At 37.3% G+C, this 23,943-nt stretch overlaps 1 protein-coding gene across 16 annotated transcripts in view; it reads left to right on the forward strand.

The window, feature by feature from the left end:
- The window catches only part of ZNF521 (zinc finger protein 521), a 230,191-nt gene that overhangs the window by 109,539 nt on the left and 96,709 nt on the right, over window positions 1-23,943 (forward strand). For all 16 annotated transcript variants that reach the window (XM_039730096.1, XM_039730097.1, XM_039730099.1 and 13 more), the window contains one exon: window positions 2,320-2,404. In XM_039730096.1, the coding sequence (XP_039586030.1) occupies window positions 2,320-2,404 (85 nt within the window). The remainder of the gene's footprint in view (window positions 1-2,319; window positions 2,405-23,943) is intronic.

A 23,943-nucleotide genomic window follows, 5' to 3' on the forward strand; every position in this document is an offset into this window, starting at 1 on the left:
AGAAAAGACCAGCCATTACATTTATGTTTCTTTGTTTTTCAACAAAGTCACATATCAGGAATAATGCTAGGGGTATGCTAATAAACAATACATAGTGGCAGTCATCAGGGAGTAAGAAATATTTTCTAACTAGTTCTAAAGGGAAACAATGTTTTTAAAAAAGGGAGAGTGATTGTTATTTATGCAATATTGTTGTTCTATATGTCAGCATCAAAGAGCATCTTGTAAAGAGCTTAGCATAATAAATCGTTGATTTTCACTGTCATTATTTAGAGGTCTTTGCTAGATCTAGATGTAGTGCAGTAAGGTTAAATTTACCAACATGTAATAGGAAATCCTTAGACTGAATCTGATTTTCCACCAATGACACCAGAATTGTTACAAGAGTGAAAAAAGAGAAAAAATATTTTATCTTTAAAAGCAGCTGGCTTCACAAATAGTAATAGTAACACTAAGTCAAAGCAGATTTGGTTTCTTAATGTCAATTGATTTTTGGTTATCTACATGACGATTTAACTTGGTTAAATTTTTAAAAACTAAGGTTAATTTAAATGAAAAACAGCAAAAAAAGCTTATCATTGTTTCCACCATGAAGAGACACAGCACATTTTATTGTCATTGAGAAAATTAAAATATCCTCTGTGCATGTGAAGCAATGGGAGATTTGTAAAGAGGAGCCCACAGGAACACTTGATTTCAGAGCTGACTTTGATTAGTCACTAATTTTTCAGTTAACTTGATAAGACAAAACAACATATATTTGAAAAGGTCTTTATATTCCTGCCTACAGCCTTGAAGTAGAAAAATAGTTAATAGATGGCCACTTTATCTGTCTGGGACGAGGTACCTAAATTTAGATGCTGATAATACATCCAGCAAGACTTTATTACTGTTTGGAGTCAGGTAAAAAGAGCCAACACCTTTTAAAAAATATAATTGATAATACCAGCTGCATAAAACTCTTCACAAGATAAATATATACAAGAGAGGCTGTATTTTTGATGCACCTTATCCAGTGAACCCTATGTCTTCTCCAACTGCAGATATGGGAAATCTGCAATTTAATACATCTGTGCCAGCTTCTTGTGACTTTACATTCTTTAAAAAATATGTGGTTTTCTGTGTTTTTTTCTTCTTTTTGCTGATGTAGGCAAGGTGCCTGTGGCTGTACAGAAAGATCTGTGTCTCTTGAGTTACTGCCTTGATGTGGCAGTTCAGGGCTTACCTTGACAATATTGCATCTTCAAAACAAGAATTGAGCTCTTCAGGACTGTTACCTTAGGACTTGAGTCCTTGATACTGCAATTATGCAGTTGAATAATGTTATGAATCTGGCTTGTCTCATTAGATGCCTGGATAACTGCAGATTTTAAGTCTTATGAAGGAAAAAATAACCTTACTTTGAATATACTCTTAGTTTTCACTTTTAAAACAATGCTTTCCAACGTCAACTCTCTGGCCAATTCAGATCAAGAAAAATAATAAGAGAAAATGCAGTTACATTTTTAGGATGTTGAAATGCCTTGGATAAGTTATATACCTTGTAGAAAAGTGAAAGAGCAGATCTTTTTTGAAAGACATCACGACGGAAATGAAAAATGTGTTCTCTGCACCAAATTGAGCAGAGTAATGCATTCCCTGGTTTATAATGAAATTTGAGCTGTATACACCAAGATTTTTAAGTAAGTGAAGCCCAATCTAATGTGGCCAGAAGGCATGGTCTCTGGCTAGTTTCCAGTCAGGCTTCCCAGTTTTAGTACAGACTTGCCAATAGATATTATTGAAGCAAATACCCTGATATAGGGACTCTTTGTCCAGACTAGCTGGGAGGTTTTCCTCCTTGAAAAATTTCAGCCTGATGGATCATTTAAAATGTATGGTGCAGAGGAGATTCTGCAGCCCCACTGAAAATGAGAGAAGCATATTTCTCATTTCCATGTTCTTTTCCTGGCTTCTTCCTTGTTCTGTAGTGGATCTAATCCATTGGTTTAAATGAAGGATCCACATTGATTTCAGTGTTTGACTTACATGCCATATATCCTCATTCCATTTTGCCTTCCATGAGTGTGATGCTGATGTTTTAGCAGTACTGATGTGTTCATGTAGCTAGGACAACAATCTCTACCAAGTTTCAGAAAACTCAAATGAAAGGTCCTACATGGCCTGCAGAGTGTTATTGTTTTAATATTAATAATTAAGCCTTAATGGAAGCACTGCTGGAGAGCTTTAAATGACCACTGTGAACTTGGTATTTTGAGTTATAATGAAATTATTACAACTGTATGTGTGAGTAAATTTTATCTACCCTTGTTTCTTTAGAAGAAGACCTACCAGTGCATCAAATGTCAGATGGTTTTCTACAATGAATGGGATATCCAAGTTCATGTTGCAAACCACATGATTGGTAAGTGAGCACTAAAATTTCTCAAAGACAAATAGCCATTTTTTCTTTCTCATTATCACCATTGTCTCTAAAATTAAACAGAGTTAAGGAGAAATTAATTGTGGATCCATCAATGATTAACCTAGGCATGATTGATTTTTTTATTCATATTATTAGACTTGATAAAGCATTAGCATATTTTATTTTCTGCAAGGGCTAGTTTAGACTTCTGCAGAGAATTATATATCCACTGCCAGTCAAAACACAGGTGATTAGCAAATTAAACTTCTAATCATTTTTGCATTATTGAAAACAAACTAACAGGAATGGTTAATGAACTGGATGTTAGCTTTCCGTAGAGTTTTAGACAGGTTTTAATTTCAGAAGTTATTATGGTAATGACACTACTGTGTACTTCTCAAGCACCTCAGTACCAAAATCAAAACTGGTGAATTTTTGTCATTAGGAAACATAAATAATTCAAATGGCCATAAAATAGTATTGTTTGTTATGTTTGAGCAGTCTGGGAAAAAATCCTGAGTGTATCTCTATACAATTAAATCCTATAAATTATTTGAAAAAGTAAGGAATTATAGTATACAATAATGAAATACACTCTTTAAGGTACAAGCTTTTAAAAAATGTCTTTTAGAATTCCTGAATCCTGATGTTTACAAAGCTGTTACAGTTGTAAATTGGAATAAAACAAAAGCTGCTTTTTCTTTGATATTCATATTTTCCTATTATTTGCTGATTCCCCCAGGTTTACCCATAATGTTTTCAATTTGGTAACTACTCAGTAATAGCACTAAGAGTTCTATCAGCCAATTAAATTTATCAAGCACATCATTTGCTCACTAATAAGATAACATTGCCAGGATTGTCTCCTGGCTTTTTTTGGTCTTTTTTCTGAATTTTGCTTTTCAAAACAGAGATGGATACCACTGATTTTTTTTTTTACTCCTGCTTCTCTTACTCTGGTTTTCTTGCTAAAATAGCAGAAAATCTTGCAAAGCACAGAACAAAAAATATGGTATAGAATTTGGTAATTATATATCCAACAGAAGAGAATTTGCTTGATTTTTCCACTTTCCAGTTTGGCAGTAATTTTTTTTGTTTTGAGGTAACATGCAGATTTCTTCCATGAACACTTAGCAATTTGGCTGCACTGTAAAAGAAAGTTATCTGCCAAAACTTAATGGCCCATTTCTGTGGCTACTTTATTTAAGTTGTTACACATTTAGAGCGTAAACATTTTACATTTTTCATAAAAACGATCAAATAAAAATGACAAACTGGTTTTGTAAAGGAGACAAGCCATTTGCCTGTTAGGACAAGCCTATTAGTTTTAATATCTTGTGTTTTTGGATAGGAGAAAATTTGAGCTGCTTCAGAGTATTCAATCTGTGTCAGTGATGGAATTTAAAAGTAGGGTACTACTAACAACAGAATTCACCATTTCTGCTGCTTTATTTGAGCCCAATGTTTGAAATGTTCTTAATTGTAGCATACAGTCATGCTGAAACTTGATGGGGAATAGGGATACTGTTTATAAGGGATGATGCTAGAATTGATGATGTGTTTGCTTGCTACCCTCTTCCCAGGTGCCTCTCATTTTTAGAATAGGAGCTTACTTATTTCATTAAATACTCAGATTTATTTTTCCCTCTATTTTCTGGATGAGTTTTATTAAAGAGTCAGAATGGGAGGAGCAAAATAGGGAGAGAGCCAGTAAAGCAGGACAAATCCATTTAGCTGGCTTCAGCCTGCAGATCTGAAAAGACATATTTTCTTAAACTGAGCTATTAACTGCCTGTATTTAATTTCTTAAAGCTGAATGAGGTTGAATAAGAAAGAGAATCTTTAAAAAAATATTTAATTGTTTTGTCTCTGTTCTATCTAATCATGCATGATATTACTTCATGACATAACCATAGTGACACAGATTTAAACGTGCTTAATATTAAATCTTCCCAGTGAAATAAAGGAGCTTGCAAAACATGCAGGGAGATTTGCCGGTCATGCGTGTGGTAATCTGTGTTCAGTGGAAGATTCTTATCTGCACTGCCAGACTTAACAGTGCAGCTCCTAATGATGTAGCCTCGATTAAGCAAATGTGAGGGGATTTTGTGTTGGGGTGGAGTGAAAGGAATATCAGCATTCTGGAGAGTTTTGAATGTGACCTCGGAATCGAAGCGCAAGGAAAAATAATTTCTGATCTCCAATTCTGTTAGTCTTCTTACCACTAATTGGATTTTTTCCTTAGCTATCTTTCTAATTTCACTCTCCCCCCTCCCCTTTAATTTATATCATTGTTCACAGGCCTTTTTCCAAGACCACATTCTGTCTAGAAAGGAAGGTTCAAGGGGTCACATCAAGCTGTTTTTAACCAGGCTTAGTTTATGTACATGTGTACGTATTGTAACAGAATTTATACATAATACAGAAAACATGCACACAAACACGTTTGTGTGAATATATATAATATATACGTGTAGTTACCTGCATGCATATCAATATGTAGATTGAGAAATATACTAGATTAAGCACTGGAGTGAATATTGGCTTGTTGATACAGTACATTAAACAAACAAACAAACAAAACAGGTTTCCTAAAGATATCGGTCCCTCCCTTTTTTACATGTATATGCTAAAATGTGTCTTCTTGCCCTGATTTCCTAGTAGGTGATTGGCAGAACAGGATGTAGTTTCCTTGATTCTTTGGGAAAAGGAAAGTATGGAAGCTTCAGGAAGATACAGAGAAAGGAAGGAATTTAAATGCAAGAGAGGGGGAAGTTAATGTGGCAAGGCAGGAGTTAAAAGTCAAATGGTGTGATATAATCCCTAGATCAGATGTAGCGGCAATAAATGCCTTCATAGACACCATTGCACAGTGTCAGGAACTGTTATTTCCTCTCATAGTAAAACATTCCCATTATCTGTGTTGTGGCTATTGACAGATTTAGTGTCTTCTTACCTGAAGGACTCCATAATCATAATTCAGAGAAAAGAGAAAAGGGAAGGGAGCTGGGACATGGGACAAATGTGAAAGTGGAAAGTCATCTGCCAAATTCCCCACAGAAATGAGTGGGAACCACTGATAGAGATAATGCTCAGCCAGGTGAGGGAAACTGTTGCTGCTCAACATCATGATGCAGTTTGAAAGCCTGGAGAAGTTGATGGTGTCCCATCTAATCACTGTGTCCCTTGAACATGATCCCAAGATGTAAACTGAGTTCATGTCACTAGCATCCACAGACAGAAGTTGCATTATGGAAGGTCACTGAGGCAAAGCTATACTTATAAAATCCCAGTGTGAAACTCAGGCTTTTAAATAAGGCAACTGGAATTACTTTGTTGGCTAAAATAGCTCCACTGAGGGTAGGTATTTTTAGGTTGTATGTATATGTGTGTTTTTGTCTAATCAAATATAATCTCAACTAGACATTTAGCAGGGGAAGAGGGATTAGAGGCTATTTGAAAAGCCTCTTACTCTTCTTTGTTAGGAGAGCATATAGCATTTTTTCAGATTTTATTATACATTTCAATCAATTCAACAAGAGGGATTATGCCACCTAATGGAAAATAAAATCTGCTGATGACCCAGTGAAGTGTAACCTTAAGTATCTTTGGCAACAATGCAATTTACATTATACAAGTTATGTAATAAAAAGATGTCTTAGGGGCAGCTTTCCTTTACACATTTACTACTTCCAGAACTTTCCATTTTAGAACTGCTCTGCAGCCTTTAATCCAGTCTTCCCAACATCTTAATGATGGGATGGGGCAGTAAGACTCTTTCTTTGAATGGAAGAGGACAAAGAGGCATAGAAGTGGAATCCCTTGCTTGCATTAAGTGAGCTAAAGTTTGACAGCTCTGACTACCAGATCTGTCCACACATTTCCAGACACTGTGTTTCATCAAGCAGAGCCTGTGTTAGCTTAAACTACACACTGAGTCAGGCTAGGCTAGGGTATGCTAGCAGACAGAAAGCAAGGCATAGTGTGGCATAGTCCTGTATTTTGGCATTATTTTGGACCTAGATGTAGGCATGTACTTTTGTTTGGATAACTGTAAGGATGATTGCCAAATTAAGACTTGTCTCTTGGTGTGTGTATTGAAATTTGTGGGTGAAACAGCTTCCAGCTTTTAGGTGGGAAAAGACGAAACATAAATCCAGGTTTCATATGGGTTTAGAAAATATTGGCATAAATGGTATTTCTTCAGTTGTCTTTCTTCTACCTTTTTTATCTGACGGAATACATACCACTTTTAGCAACTTTCTTTGAGAAAATTCTATTTCTGGGTACATGGTGTCTGTGGAAAAGAAGCTTTTGAGCATTCCTTTGTTTTCATCACATAGTTTACGGTTGGCATTTGACCTGAGAGAGTATGAAAAGAGTCTGCCATTGTTTGTGTTGTTTGATGCACTCTGCTGCTCTTCCTATTGTTTTCACTGTTATTTTAAGCAGACATGCTAAACATTGTTTCATCTTCAACTGGTTCCTTTGCATCTGTAATATCTGATGCAGCTCGGTGTAAATAGACTAAACAGTTGCTGCAGCAGTTGCCTAGGATTTTGCACACATGCATATACATCATGGCTCAGAATTGGGGGAATTCAGGAAAGGAATTATTCTGTATAAAATTATGGGGCTCAACAGCAGTAGTGTAAATTTGTAAGTGCTCTGAGTAAAGTGCTGTTAAGCATGAGATAATGTAAAGAGATGACATTGCCAAGAACTATTTATGAAGAGCTTAATTTTTTTCACTCTGATAATTCTTGACCAATAATTACCAGCTTCTAATTATCTATTTTAGTTAGAAAGAAATTTCTATCACTATGGAGGTTGGCATTGCAACTAGCGCATAAATCCCCAAAGAGGTAAATGTGTTCCAAACAGCCACAAACAACTGTCTCATGAAACATAGTGAGCAAATTGCGAGCCGCTGGCTGTGCACAACAGAGCAGCACATTTACCATTGAGGACTGATCAGGCTGACAAAGAGAATGATAAAAGGGGAAACAGCCACAATCTTTGTAGTTTGCTGCTACTTTTGTTGATGGAGAAAACAAGCCCCAGTGTAATAGCAAGAACCACTGCCCCTCTGAAGAGTTGGGGAGCAAAGGGGAAGGATTCAGTACCTTTTTGAAGCCCTAGTTTAGACAGTTTCTAAATATGTCATTTCTGATAAGTAAACAGACTTCTCTTTCTTTAACCCTTTCAGTATCATGTATAAAACCCATCTTGTGTAGTCTGTTGAGGAGTGTTTGTCTCTGAGTGAAGGACGTTATGTGGCATTGAGCAGGGTAGCAGGTGTGAGCGGGAGGAGGAAGTGAAGAGAATGGAAAAAAAGGTACTGAGCACTAAAGTTAGAAAGCAAATGGGAAAACAGGATGAGACAATCCTGCAGCTGACTAGAGGAATTCTAGTTTGCACCAGTAAATAAATACTTCATCAAATCCCAAGTAACCAAATCTATGCTGAAACAATTGGAGTTTAAAAAGAAAGATATATAGAAAATGTGATCTAACATTTTAACTTCTCTGCAAAGAAATTTTACCACTGTTTTTTAAAATAACAAGTGGCATGTAACCATTAGAAGAGGTAAAGACACATTTTGGTGCAACTCATGATTTTCGATTTTTTCAGGGACAGTGATATGTATATATGCTTCTGTGTTGTGTGGATGTGCATGTTTGAATTATGCATGTATTAACAGCATGCATAATAAACCTATAAAAATAAATCATCTTATTTGCCTCACATTTGTGCAGTGTACATTATGGTACATGTGGACAACATCACTGATGTCAAGACAAAGGAAATACTTCAATCAGCTTTCTGGAAATCAGCCTAAGAAAATTCTTGTATGGTTGTAATAGCATGTGGCATTCACACATTCTATTATTTGTCTAATGCCTAAGGTCATTAAAACCCCATGATTTTTCTTTCACTTATGCAGAAAGCTGTGCTGAGCAACTAATACTTGTTGCACCATGTTGACCTCAAGTAATAAATCTTCAGAATGTCAGTTTGATCACTCTACAGTAAATCTGATATTGTAAAGTCCCTCTTAGCTGAGATTTGGAGAAAAAGGATCCAAAGATATAGATCTACATTCTAGAGGAAGAAGGAGGGGAAGACTTCCTTTTGTTAGTCTTTTTTCACTGGTTTTTGCAAAAAATTGAAATTGTCAATTTATAGTGAAGAGAGTGATCATACCCTCTTAGCATCAGGAAATAATTTAAATGCCTGGGAATGTGCTGTTTAGAGGCAGATCTGAAAAGAAGTTGAATAAAAGTTAGAGAAACTTGGTCACCTTGTCTGCGAAATGAGGAGATGTAATTGAAATACACAGGAAAATCAGCATTTGGAGTTAAATCTGAGCAAATGTAGGTTTATTTCATGAGGACCTGGGTTACAAAATAGGCAAAATCTGGGCTGTTTAATACTAACAGGAAGCTACTCTCCTGTGGGCAATGCTGGCTTATTTGAAAAGCCCATAAAGGGTTTCTGCATGGACCATACAAAAGGGATACTTTCTCTTTAATAGCCATCTGTACAGGAGAGATGAGAAGTGGGCCAGGTCATCTCTCCTCAGCTGTCATGATATTAACGTAGGTAATGGAGCAAGCTCTGCGTTCTGCTGGGTGTTGTTTTTCATAGATGTTCATCGATTTACACAGATAATTCTATTTATTTCTTAGAGTTGGTCCAAGCAAACCAGGCAGAATAACAAACACCAAAGCATTTCAAATGACTTTATCTTTGTTGTTTTGTAATGTAACTTTTGTCTAAAAAATGGTGTCACACCTACTGTGCAGATGGCTGCATGATTTGTAAACCAGCCAAAACATTTAAACAAATGTGTGATCTGGGGATAGATTAAATAAAGGATAAAATGGAGTGTGGACCACAAATTCTAATAATCAGATGATTTTAAGTTGTGTGTGGTGTGGAGCGATGGTAGCGGTGATAGCAGGGAACGCTTGCCAATGACAGCAAGGTGCCTTACAGATCTCAGGATGGAGCCTGTGGCCTAGTAGGCCTCAGTTTGAGAGCTGCACATTTGCTGTACAGCTGGCAGCTCTGTATGGGGACATCAGATAAAACTTATGTAAAATGAAGTGTTATTGCTTAGTATGAAATTGCGTGGGGAGGGAATTTGCAGACAGTAACTGAAAACAGGATTCATGGTACCAATGAAGCAGACTGTAAATATGAAGAGGCTTTAATTATCTGCGCAATTTAACAAAAAATTCAGGATGTATTCGGAAGTGGCAAAGGCAGCTGTACACACGTTCCAGCAGCACCATTCACTGGTCTGCAGGTTCTGTACATCACCTTTTGGGGCTGTGGGTGTCCCATTCCTGCCACCCCCTGTCCCCTGGTGCTGGCTTTCCCCACTGAGCGACTCTGCTTGGACCTGGCACTTCCTTTCTGGGGTTTGAAGCAGAAACAGCTCCTTGCTTTTTGGAACAGCTTTCAGGAAAGGCTCTTCAGGCTTTTAAAATCACACATGGTTCATCCAGAACACAGTCTGCAAACAACCATGAATTCTTTTTTTTTTTTGGGGGGGGCAGCAGGGGAGGAATGGGGGGCTTTGAACCTTGGACTCAAAAATTTTATGAAAATAAAATGGGGGTGCAGCAGGGGAGGAATGGGGGGCTTTGAACCTTGGACTCAAAAATTTTATGAAAATAAAATGCAATTGTATTATTGAATAATATTAGTAGTAATACTCATAGTAATATTAATAATAATACTAAAAGGCGCAACTGAAAAATGTCCGCAATTCAGGCTGGAGTTCATTCTGTAATGAAATTAAGAAAAGTGCATGGAAGGTTTAGATTTTCCCACAAAAAAATCCTGTGGCATAAATAGCACTCGATGAACAGGATGCTATGGAAAAGCAGGGCCAGGCAGTATGAAAGTTGTTCCCTGCCCTCCACCTGCTGTAAGATTCTCCTCCGAGCCATGGCAGTGATACACCGTGTATGTCAGTACTCGGGCACCACAGGCTGAATTAATGGCAGGGTGTCAGCCTTCCTTTTGTTCTCTGCTGACCATTTGCACTGCGGGCTTTCCCGGGAGCCATAGCACGTTCCTTTGGCCGCGTTTGGCTGTCAGCACCGAGGGCAGCCTCACCATTGACTTTCCAAACCACCCCCGTTCCAAGCAGAATCGGGTGACTCCGATTCTTTCGGGGAGCTTGTCCCTTGGCTTCTCCCCGCCACGTAAATGCAGGAAGCGCAACAAAAGAAGCCAATATGGAGAGTGGGTGTCGAGCTTGAGCTGCTCATATTGTTGCATTTGGTGAGCTGACGGGGTTTCGTAGGTCACCTTTAGAATTATGCCTATGACAGCAGTAGCTACCTGCCAAGATTGCAAGGTATCTCACAGCTCTCAGGATGGAGCCTGTGGCCTGGTAGGCCGCCGTTGGAGGGGCACACATTTGCTGTACAGCTGGCAGCACTGTATGGGGCAGCAGTGTGGGCTGTTAGGGAGCTGGAAAGGAGACAAGCATGAAATTTCCTCTAACCCCAACTCTGTTTTTCTGTACTGTTGGCTGCTTCTCAGTTCCTTGACAAAAAAACCAATCAGGCACCCTTTAATCCGCCTGTGATTACCAGTGGTATAAAAAGAGAAGCATAATGAGGAAAAATGCCTCGTTTTGTTGCCTTCAAAAGCCAACAAATTGGAGTTAACTTGACAGGAAGTGGCTTAATAATTAGATTATTTATTTATTCCTGACACATATCCCCCTGTTACTAGTCTCAGGAGATCCTGTAGATGGTACGATTTTCAAGCTGCCATTACTTCGCTGTCTTCTGTGAACAAAGAAGCTACTGTCTATCAGTCAATTAAATGCACTCTTTAAGCAGAGGCTGAGAAGTCCTCAATGGATAGAGCCCTGGGACACTGTGGCTGATGATTCCTTTCTCTGTACTGTACATCACACTCTCAACTACGGTCCCCACAGAGATGGAATAAAGTCATGCATTAAAATATCACTTGTTGATTTGTTTGCTAATGAAGAGCCATTGAAATGTTTGTGTGTTTCTGTGGCAAAATTGTTGATAAAAGGACTACTTGCTTGCATATCTTACTTCATCTTCAGGAAGTGCTTATTTAAGACTTACTAAAATTAAAGTCAACAAATTAAGGAAAAAGCAGAGAGATGGATAATATTGGTTTACTTGCAATTCACATCAATGTAAATAACACTGAGGACAGCAAGAAGAGAGAAAGGGGAATAATAGTACTTCAACCATATCTGTTATCCTCTTCTTCATTAGTAAGAATAAGAAACCCTGATCTTTTCTTTCTAGTATAGTCATGAACAGCCATTTCAAATAATAAAAATGCTAAAGTATCCATTTTAAAATTAACCTGGACATGTAAGAAAAGGGGGAGGGATTTGGGGGGGCAGGGGGGGAATATGGGTTTTTTAAAATGAAAAATGTGAAAAATTTTTTCTGTTCTTTGCATTTCTTTAAATACGCCAAGTTAGCAAAACCTTCCATTACTTAGGGATTATCTGTGTGCAGCAAGTTAGCCTCTTAGCTCAGAAAAGTACAACCATGCCAAGATAGTTACTAATGCTGGTTAAGGGTGCATGCTTAATGCAAAATCACCAAAATTATTTGAAGCTGGGGCTTAATAATACTCCCTGTCACCCTCCCCACCCACCTGCATCTAGCCACCAAGCTTCTTAATGGAATTTCATAATCTTTGCCCTTCCACCACTCTTTTTCCACCTACCAAGAGCACAGTTCAACAAAGTGGATGGTTGTGGACCACCTTTTGTGGTGGGCAGGAGAGAAGGAATTTGGTTTTGGGGTTTTTTTTATTTCACATAAGTTGATATATATGTATATCTGTCTTCAGATACTGAAAATCAGTAATTAGCAACCTCCATCTAAAGTTGATGTAGATGCTTATCTTAAAGAGCCATATTTGCTCTGAAGAAGTACTTCTAGTACTGTAGCAGTTCTCCAGTGAACTAGCTCTGTTCTGAATTTAGCATCTGTGTGACCATTTGCACCTACATATAGAGCCTATAAGTGCTGTTATACACACACACACGTATGTGTGTATATATATTTTGTATATAGAGAGTCGCTGCTTCTAGGATTATTGTTTTCAATGAACTTAACAACAAGCTATAGGGAATTAATTCAAACCAGACTCAATTGGAGTGTTTCTTATTCCTATCCTGTTATTCCAACTCATTTTATTAGAAAAAGCTTAGATACTCAGAGGTGTTCTATAATAGAAAATGAATTTGAAACCCATTCATTAATTGGTGATTAATACATTTCAGGATTAGTTTAAGCAAGGCCCTACCTCCTGCCCAGTCAAGTATGGTCTGGTTAATATCCAATTATCTTCACCTTCGTACTTATTATGTCTTAATATTTCGAATATGATAACCAGAAACTTGAGAGTAATGCTAATGAGGAGCATAGAGCAGGAATTAACTGGTGACACTCTCAATGATCCTTCCAGAGGAAAGTAACTCCTTCAATCTCCTCAGCACAGAGCCTGAGCTACCACCTCACTTTCCATAAGCACTGCTTTCAATTCAGCCGTTATGGGAGCTTACAATTATATTTGTGTTAAAATCCTTCTTTTTGCATGCCTCATAGACCATCTATGGTCAAACGATACTCTGCACATATTGTTTCACTTGTAGAGTTACTTTGTTTAAGTTGAGCCAGTAGAAGATCAGCAGTAAAGTAAAATGGTGATACCTACTTTAAAGAAAAGCTGTTTTGCAATTGAATGCACCCTATTCTATACATGGGTGTATGCACATGTATACTTAAGCTGAGCTAGCTATCATGTCCTTCAGCTTGTAAGACCAGTATTTCAGCAACCAGCAAACTAAATAGACACATCTGTGAAGTACAAAAATTAAAATCCCCTAATTCATAACTGTGAAATGTAAATATTCCCAAATTAAAATTTTTCATGCACAAAATTGTCAGGCCCTTAGCATTCAATCTGAGGATTCTAGACCGTTCAGAAATTATTATATAGCCTTCTAGTGAAACATGCAAATAAAACCATTCCACCAATGTATCTGTGGGGCAGAAATGAGTAATTCTGCCATGTGGCTTGATGCTAATGAAGCTATAGAGATAATTTCAATGTATAGAAAGAAAGAAAGAAAGAAAGAAAGAAAGAAAGAAAGAAAGAAAGAAAGAAAGAAAGAAAGAAGAAATGTTCCTTTTTGTAAATTTTCCTTTTCATAACTAAGCTGCTGTTTGAAAATGTTGTGCAACTCAGGGCATTATAAGAAGCCCCAAAGGAAATGAAGCAGTGGGCAGAACAAGGGAGACCTGCTCAAAGGTGCAAAGCTGCATAACACATTATTTTTATTACATGAATATAATCTGATAGTTATGGTACTTATCCAAGAGACTTTACAGAATATGTTATTCACGGTGTGTTGGACAAAGCTTAGTTCAAAACACTGCCTCATTCACTGTGTTTATGATGAAAGGTACCAGCTCATGTTTAGATTAGACTGAATGATAAAAGGAATACTGTATTTGTGTAATCAAAAGCAATCATAAGGCACATGTGCAATGGCCAGAGTTAAGGATATGCCTGGAACATCCTGTTTTGGCTTTCATTTTCCAGTGCCTAGTCACACAATACAAATTTTCTCTCATACAGCACTTTATTAGTGTTGAAGTTCAGGACCTCAGCAGTATATTCTTAATATCTAGCTGTTTGGCTAGGCACCCTTTTTCCCAACCCTCTCACAGGCAACCTTCACAATGAACCCACTGTGCTTCTGGCTTCATTGCTTTTCATTGCACACCTATGCGAGTGCCAAGACATTGGATAACAGTGCTAAAAAATCCTCCACCCCCCCCCAAGTCCCCCAGATGAGACTCCTGCAGAGCACTGTGTAATTTATTGAACAGCTTGGGAGATGCTGATGTTTACTACCTCGTCCAATTAGACATGCAGAGGCAATGCAGCCCTCCGTTTCCTTCGAAGTTTGGTTAAAAAACCTAACCCAAATATCACTTACTGCAAAGTGTGATTTGCAAACTGTCATAACATGATCAAATCAAAACCAATTTTCACCAGAGCAGTTAAATACTCATCTCTTCAGATGAGTGACATTTCCCTGCCAAATTTGAACTTTTAACCCACACTGCTCCTTGTGTGCTGTAACTCTTCAAGTCAGACTTAACAGGGATGATATCCTTAAAATCTTTTGATAAAAATATAGCTGAGCTTAAAAAAGAAGACTAAAATGGAAACAACAGAAAAATAAAAATAAATAAGTGAAAAATGAAATAAATAGGCTTGAAATGAAATAAATGGGCAGAGAGCTAGTCTAGAAAAGTTAATCTTCGGGATACTTCTTAATAATGGAAAAATTCTCTGCTTTTACCTGCTTCTGCATTTGCACTAGTGATGGAGTATGCCTAGCAGTACAGACTGGAATTGTACCGCCAGGAAAAATCCTTCATGGTGGTGCATGGGAATAAATTAGGTGACAGAAAATAGGACTCTAATTTCTATGATATGTCACCTAGGTTATCGTATTTTACATCAACTGCCGCTTTTGTGCTGCATGTGCATCTCTTTCAAGCCTTGTGATAGGTCCTTCAGGCCAGTCTTTCTGTGGGCTGGTAATTTTCTTTGTCTCCTTCAAGCTAAAGCTTCAGTAGGAGAAAGTTTCTTCTCTGACAAGAGAAACACTCTCAACACCGTTCAGCTGCCCTTTTTTTCTTAAATGTATCCTTCTCATTCATCTCCTTAAAAAGCAGATTTGGAAGGCTCTTTGACTCTAAATTCTCCTATGCCATTATGTCTCACAAATACAGTTAACTTTTCGTAGCATTACATGGTCCCTTTCTCTCCTTTTGCTTTACGGCATTCTCCTTTCTTGTTTGGAGGGGAATTCCTCTTTTTCTAAGTATTGCTTTCACATCTTTGTCTGACAGGCTACAAAGACGATCTTCATTTCAATGTGTCAAAATGGGAGTCAGAATGGGTTCAAATCTGTGGTGGTTCCAGCATTCCTGGTGACTTCTTTGCTATCCTAGAACAAGTCATTGAAATGTGAAATGGAGACAGTACTTAGCCACAGAGATTTTTTTCAAGACAAATTAGTTAATGCACATTCAGAAGGAAAAGTACTGTAATGTTGTAAATAGCAAGCCATTAAATAATTTGTGTTTTTTATTATCTCTTGGCTAATGGGGAATTCTGCTGCTTGACTTAGAGCTCCCAAATTTGGTTCGTATTTCCTATCCGTTTCAAAGTGCAATTTAAAGAAAAATTGTTCCTGTTCTTTTACTGTGTCATCACTCCTCACAGATGCTGTCCAGCTGATATCTTCTGTTCTTGACATCACCTGCTCCACACAACAGAAATTGTCCTTCATTTCTTCCCCAGTCAGAACCAGCTAACAGGAAGAGAGTTGACAGAAATTGTGATGGCTTCCATGAGTCAGTAACATTGTCTTACTCCTATTCAGAATTTGTCCTTTGTCACTGCAATTTTGAAAGTTGCTTCAAAGTCCACCTACTCTGCAAGTGCTGTACCCTGCAAAAATCTCTTTCTCAATTCCTATATATTCTCCTATCATATAAAAATAATTATTTTTCTTCCTTACCTAAACCTGTTGAATTTCTTTGTCTTTCTTGGCTGTCGTTAATTTGCAACCAGTTATAGCTGTGCTTTTGTAACGAGTTTGAGGGTTCACACTATGAAATGTATTGTCAGTCTTTAGCGCCAATCTATTATTGTAGCATTCAGCTAAGTCTTGTAAAAATGACACACTTGTGCACCTTCAGGAGAGTTTTAATTTTTCAGTATTCTCTGATGAAATTACTTTTTTTTTAATCTATAGTTGTGATTCAGTACCAGCTATAGCTGGCACCACAGATCCTGTAGCTTTAAATAGTGTGCCTTAATATTGCCCCCTTTGTATGCTGTATTATAATGAAGCAACATCACTAAATTGCAGTGAAGGGTGATTGTTGCACGGGGATGACTACTACACCTTGGGGTCTATTTGCACCAGATTATTTCTTTATTGTTGTTATTACAACCCATCTTCTTTATTCTCTTGATACCAAACTTGCTGTTGGACATCCACGTAGCACAGGGGATCTTTAAAAACATTTTGGACATCAATTTGTCTCTTAGGTACACACCAATGACTGTTCAATTTCAGGCTCTGGTATCCTGTGTGTCTTTGCAATACTCGGTCTGTTCACATGACTTGCAGTGTTCTTCATGATTTGCTCTTAAAAAAAAATTAGTTTGTTGCTGATAGAAGTGACAGACATTTCTTGCTAACCAATTTCAGACAGGAGCAATACTAGATTTATAACAACTGGAACATGCTTTTTACCTTCCTGCTATTCCCCATACATTTTACAACACAGAAGAGTGTAAGAATCATTTTGCTAGAGCTGTTTCCTTTCCTTTTGGCACTGTGTTCACATTCAAAGAAAGAATTATAGCAGTGGTGTCAGTTTATCATCCAGTGCCATGACCACGAGAAACCTTCTGCAAAATTCATTTCACTCAAGTAAGAAAAATTATTATTATTGTGAGGATACAAATATCTTAATAAAGACTTTCTTTTCAAAAATCTTTCCAGCCTAGAGGGACAATGTCTTAACAGTGGTTTCAGCAAGGTAAGAGTGCAGATTTCTGCCTTAGCTGTACAAGAAAGAGCCTTCATCCATACAGGCAAGTTTTAACTGATTTGTCAGATAATAAAGTGTAGGATAATAATTTATTTTGTATATGTGGAGGTGAAGAAATTGTCTTGTATTCTACAGCCACAGGGCAGCTCAGGAGACCTCCGCTGGTACACTTACTGAAGGTACAAAGAACCATTGTCCACTCCCACATGCCCTCATTGCCTGATCACTTTTGACACATTGGATGGAAACCTTCCTGTCGCCCCTCCCACTGCAGCCCAGGGATTCAACATCCCCTACTGGTGCTCTGCTAAGGGGTGGACATAGAATCTACAGCTCTTTGCATGGCTTGCTCAGTATCAGGGCTCCCAGATGTGCTGGCCTGTGGCTCTGCTGTCTGCATTCCTTGGTGCTGTTCTTGCCAGGACTGTTTGACCAAAAAAAAAGTGTCCCAAAGCATGAGTTTCACAAGGTCCACAAGCTCTCTTCTGTACCTATATCTGTGCCTGTCACACTCAGGAAAAGTTTTAAATGGACTTGCATGGCACTACAGCACATCTGGAATTGTAGTGAAAAGGTCTCATCCTGAAAACATGCAACTATGCATAAGATTTTATTCACATGAATAAATGTCTCAAGCTTCCTTTTACACAGGAATAAGGCTGTATATGTTCTCAAGTCTTTGTAAAATTGGAGCCTAAATTGCCATTCCGGGTGGTACTTTAACAACATGTTCTAAATGTGGAAAAAAATATGTGTCTTCAGTAATGAAGTCATCATCCCATTAAAACATCTTTTTTCCCCTCGGTGATACCAAACACGAATTTTGAGCTGTAATTTGGACTTTTTTCCATCCTTATGAAGATAGCCCTTTTTTTTTCATTGCAAGGCAGCTTTTTGTTTTTTCAGTTTCTTCTTTAGCTTAATACCATAGCTGGGTAGCATTCCAATTTAAATCAGGAATTGGATCTGACACACCTTGCATTGAACTATCAATTCTTTTAAAACTGACGCCAGTTGCACACTATTTGGTCGTACAAACTTCCGATTATGGGCCGGAGAGCATTGATTTTTAGCTGTCATTTCTAGCACACTCACTGTAGAACTGAAATTTAAACCTTAATCCACTCTATAATACAATTAATTTTTAATGTGCAGTAATACTAATTGAAATAGCCTGAATTTAGTAAGTCACCACAAGACATTTTCAAAAGCAGGAGTCTCCACTGAGAGCTGGAAGGACAGATAATCATTGTTACAGTGTTTACAGAATAAATGCACACTCTGCAGGCAATTCAATGCCAAGAGATTTTTTTCCTTGTTAGTTTATATTAATATATTTAATTGTGGATTCAAATCTTTTTGCAGTGATTTCTACTGTAATGCATCTGTTGTTGTGAACCAAGTTATTTTGATTCTGTTTCAATGAAAATGCTTATTTTTGTAGAACATTTTCAGTCTTACATCTCTTTTTTTAACACAACTGTCTCTGTATTATGTAATTATCAAATACACTGTAATATTCAGAGAAACTGATTCCATTTTCTACCTATAAAATGGTCAGCCATGCAGTTTCTATGTATGATAAACCAAAGCTGCATGTTCTGTACCTGACTCTTTTTTTCCCTTAGGTTTGCCTTTCATATAAGCAATATATCTTGTGCCATCCCAATTTCACTGCATCACTTTTAATTTTCAGATGCGATCTTTTCAGATGTGATCTCTTCAGCTGTTTTAGTGGGGAGGATGGAGAGGGGATTTAATTGCAGAGGAGCAGATCTTATGCAATTAACCAAGGAGGGATTTAATCATTTGTATAATAGCAAGATGCCATTTATCTGATAGGGAGTATTTCTTAGAATGCTTCAGTTCTTCTGATGAATGGGCTTCTACAGTGTTCAAAGTGAGCACCAATGCTAAGTGAAAAGAAATGTCATGTGCTTTACATCATCCTTTCATGGCTTTCACATTACAGTATTTAATAAGCCAATAGTGCTGTTAAATATTTAGCAAATGTTCCCTCAAAACCTTGCCATATATTCAAATGGGATTTTGAGACATTTTACAGCACATAAGTAAAAAATAAGCTTTAGTTCTTGAAATGGTTGAAACATGGCATATTTCCTAAAGGAAGTGCAGGACAACATGGCATAAATACATTCATCAGATTTCACACCAACAGAACATCAGCACTGATGCCCATTTTTCAGAATAAGTATTCAAACTGACTCCCATTTTGTCAGAAGAAAGCTGCACTAAGTTTATTTGCATGGTGTTAAAACAGCCTTATATTGTTTAGTAAAAACCCTGTCACTCACAGGGTGGCATTTTAAAGACAGCCTTACCAGTATATAGTTTTTAACAATTAATATTTTCTGAGTTGTGAGTGAGAGAAAAGCAGAGATCAAGTTGTTGCCCTCTTCTGAGGGTAACAGTTAATCACTAGGTAGCACTTTCAGGTTCTGTAGTAGGCAAAATAGAGATTTAATAACATAGCTGCTGCAGGATGTTTTTAATCAAACAATAATAAATCATTAGAAACCCCGTCTTCTTTGACAAACATCTGCAAGTTTCAGATCCTTGTTGTATGCTAATTAATCCTCAGTAAGTACTTGTATAATAATTAAATGTCTTGCACTTATAGAACAGCCAAGCCTATTTATACTGCTTAAGTCTCTCATTGTCTTTGAAAGATATGTGGGTTCCACATGTGTTGCAATGGGTATTCATCTGTTTCTTGGGATAACTCCCAGATATTTGCCCCTGTCCACATGTAAGAGGAAGCTGCAAAGGCTGGGCAAGCCTGTGTGGCTGTTAAATCAGTGTGTTTGCTGCTGCTGCTGCCTGGCTGCACATGTTCCTGCCCCATGCAGAGGCAGCACAGCGCTTCTGCTGCTTGCACTGACAGGTAAGGGACAGCTTTGCAGGTGCTCAACTGCCTGGATTGAGGCTCCCACTGCTCTCTTTCCTTGGGATAGTCCTCCCGTTCCTTACTTAGTTTCTGAGCTCTGTGCACATATTTGGGCCCACTGAAGAACTATATTTTCACATGTTCCTATAAAAAATAAAGGCTTATTTTGGTGGGTATGAGACATATTTTGTGTGGCACATAGTTTAACTCCTGGAGGTGAAAAGCAGTGCTCTTCTGCAATTGTTATTTTCTACTTGGTGGAATATAATTTTTTTTAATAATTTTCAGTTTGTATCAGCCACCTTTTTTTTTAATACTGCAAAATATTGCTCACTTTGAAAGAAATACCAGCGTAGTCTGTTTGAAAATGATTCGATCTTCTTTAAAACATTGGATTTTTCTTGATAAATCATGTTCATATGCATGGCATATTTGTTTAAGTGTTCAAAAAATTAAGGTGTTAATTGCATGCATGTGTGTGAATATATGGAAAAGGTCTATATAGTTATATAGGATAGACATACTTAATATGCATAGCTTGATGTATCTTGACCTCAGGTTACAAGAGTAGAAAATCCCATTTTCCAGCTTGTTTCAAATGTAGTAAAAATGCTGCTTCAGTTGCTTTATGCTACTCACATTGGGAAAGGTGCTTATACTGTGATAATTATCATCAAGGAATATTAATGCGTTCAGCATTTGTAACCCAAAAACTCATTATAGCTTAAGCTGTGCATCATCTGTGAAGAGAGAACTTTGCCAGAATTCGCTCTTCACAGGGGTTGCCTCCTGCTTGTGATGGAGTGGTCAGAGTATTGGAAGAGGTCACTCAGGCTATTTTTGAAAGCTCAAGTTTTGCAATTTTTGATTCACTACCTTCTGTCTAAGTAGCTTAGCATTCTTCCCCCACCCTCCCCAAAAAAAAAAAAATCCTATTTCTAATTGAATGCCTGGTGAAGTGCATAAAGCTAAAAGATTGAATCTCATTATGCACAAGAGGCTAAAGGTGTAGACATAAATATTACACATCAAGGTCACAGAGATTTCAGAGTCCGTATTCCATCACCATACATGGGATTTGAACGAGCACCACTGTCACTCATGCTAATGGGAACTAGTTGTGATCTTTGATAAGAATCTGCTTTCTCACTTGTCTAAAACTCTTCATGCTTTTGGTAGCAACTTCCACTTCAGTATTTATGTATTCTGGGACTTTGTTTTGATTCCTTAATGCTATTTCATCATGAGAATAAGATTTATCATTTTTACACCTCTCTTGTCTTCCAAGCTCCTAAACCCACAGTTTAAGAGCCTTCACATTTCTAAAATATACTTGAGCAGTCTGTTCAAAGCATCAGAGTCCAATTCTTTCCTCACTCAGTTTTCAGACCAATGTCCCCCAGTTGACTGAGCTGATTTACATTGATGTTGTTGAAAGAAGATTCAGTCCTTAGACTTATTTTGTATTTTCATTAGTACATCTTGTTGTGAGAGTCTATATGTGCTCGTACATTACACTATCCAAATGGTAGTAGAATGGTTAGAGAATAAGATGGCTGAAGTATCTAGTATTTCTTTTCTTTCTGCAATAAAGTATTTCTTTTTTGTTGACTTGTCATTGAAATCTTCCTTTCAACTAAGCAGATGATTATCATGCTTCCATCCTTGGTTATGGAGAAAATAGCAGTGCCAAAATTGTGTTTTTCAGTACTGTTGTTGCTGGAATTTTTAATATGGCTTGGTTTTATTATTTTTCCTTCCCAATGCTGATACAATGTTTGTCATTTCTCACTCTTAATATTGCTGCATGTTGCATGTTGTAGTTTGCTTTATATTAGGCAGAGAAAGCTGGCTTTTGTGGACTGCTTTGTTTCTGAGGTCAGGACGTGAACCTGGCCTTGCTCCTGAGAGGACTAGAAAAATCTATTTCATAACTTTCTGCGGGCCTCAAAGAAGGCTAAGAAAACAAAATAAAACAAAACAAAAAACCCACAAAACCCACAGGCTTAGTTTAGACCTGGTGAAGAGTTAGATTCATCAAGAGGAAAGCTTGCAGCTGATCAGCTTTTCTTGTCATAAAGAGTCCCTGCTGTCAGTGCACACTCCACTGATGTAGCAAAGCTTTGGGGAGCCTTGTGAGTCTTTTCAACACCCACGTATTTGTGCAGAAATACCTGAGTTGATAATATAGAAAGAATCTGCTGAAGTAAGAAATTGCTTGCCTATTAAATCACAAAAATGAAGGGCTCAAAAAAGAGGTAAACACAGTCCTCACGAGCTGAGTATGCGTATTACAGGCTTGCCCGGTTCACTTATGGGGCATAACTTTGGTTTGTGCAGCAGAGTGCTAATGCCTTGTAATGAATGGCTGTCTTAAACCAAGGAGAGATTCTCAGCGGGTGACAACACGGTTGATGGGAAATAATATGGTACCCTATCTGCTATGTGAATGTAAACTTAATAATCGCTATGAATTTTGAGTAACCCTGCTTCCCTTCCAAAGAAACATTATGAAAAGATTGCTTCCAAATTCTTCTGATACTGTTCTTGAGATAGATGCCTTAGTCTTTACCTTGAAGTGCTGGAAATGAATGTATGCTCTTTGCAAGAGATAAGGGTGTAAACTTTCAAAGGAGTAAATTGTATTTCCATGTTTAAGCTCACCATTTGCACTTCATGTGGTGAAAGCCATATGTGAGGAATTACTTTGCAACATTTTTTCTCCATCTTCTGTATCTCAGGACTTCTGAGTTATTATGCTAAAATATTCTATTACATGTAATAAAGAAATGTTGGAAAACTAGAAATAGAGCAAGATTACCTCCATTGATTTGGTTGCACTTGGATTGCTCCAGCTACATCTTAAACCACAAAACAGATCATCTTTGTGCAATATAATCATATTACTGAAAAAAACAAATAATCTGCATTTCCTGATGGCATGAAAAATGAAACTATTTTCCAGTTTTAACAGTTCCTCTTTTTAGGAAGGAAATCAGAAGGGAAAGTGCTGGGATTGTTCCTTATCCTGCTTTCACTAACACAGTGAGCTACCAAGTAGATGATTACAATGAATTGTGAGCAAATGCTTATGAAAAAGCAAAAGAAATCAGAATTAGAGCCAGCAATTTTTTTAAATGTTAATATTCACTCCATGTTTATTTAATTTTTTTCAATTTTTTATCTATTTGTCAAAATTCCTATTAACGTACTGTGATATACAGGGAGTAAGCATGGACATAGCATCTGCTTTTCAGTCAGACCCTGAAAATACTTCCACAATTTTTAAATTCATCTGGATCCTATTTCATGCATAAGGCTTTTATTTTGTAGGACTAAAAATCTTAAAACTATCTAAATTTTTAAAAACAATAAGCTCTCTATATTAAAAAAAACCCCCACAACCACATGCTTTTCTATATGATTTATTTTATACAAATCCAAAAGCTCAGAGATTTATTGTATATATAAACTCAAAACTGAGAAGATTAGATATTGTAGCATGATGTTCAAAGGAGAGCTATTGGAATGGTAGAATTCTTGGCTTGGCTCCCTCTTCAGATGTAATTGCTGCTTCATTAGGTCTTGGAAGAGCTTCCTATGGTTAAATTTAATCAAATGGTTTAGAATGGCAAGCTCGTATGCTCAAAATTCCAATACCATTCAGAATTTTTAACAAGATTTCCCTCAAACCATTTTTAAACAAATATTGCTTAACACTAACTGTAGATTCTGAAGTAATTCATAGTAGCTCATCATAATGAATAAAGTCTGATTTAGAATAGTCTGCATAGGACTTGGATGCTGAAGGGGAGTCATCTGTTGTAGCTAAAACCTGCTTGCCAGTAGCCTCTGCAATTAAGTAGCAAGGCTCTGGTGCTCTTTTAGCGGTATTAGTGGGCAGCTCTGTGGGTTTTTTTCTGCATATCTTTTACTTGTGTAGCTATATT

This window comes from Passer montanus, unplaced genomic scaffold (assembly GCF_014805655.1).
Source record: "Passer montanus isolate IOZ18808 unplaced genomic scaffold, ASM1480565v1 scaffold70, whole genome shotgun sequence".
In the NCBI taxonomy this organism is placed as follows: Eukaryota; Metazoa; Chordata; class Aves; order Passeriformes; family Passeridae; genus Passer; species Passer montanus.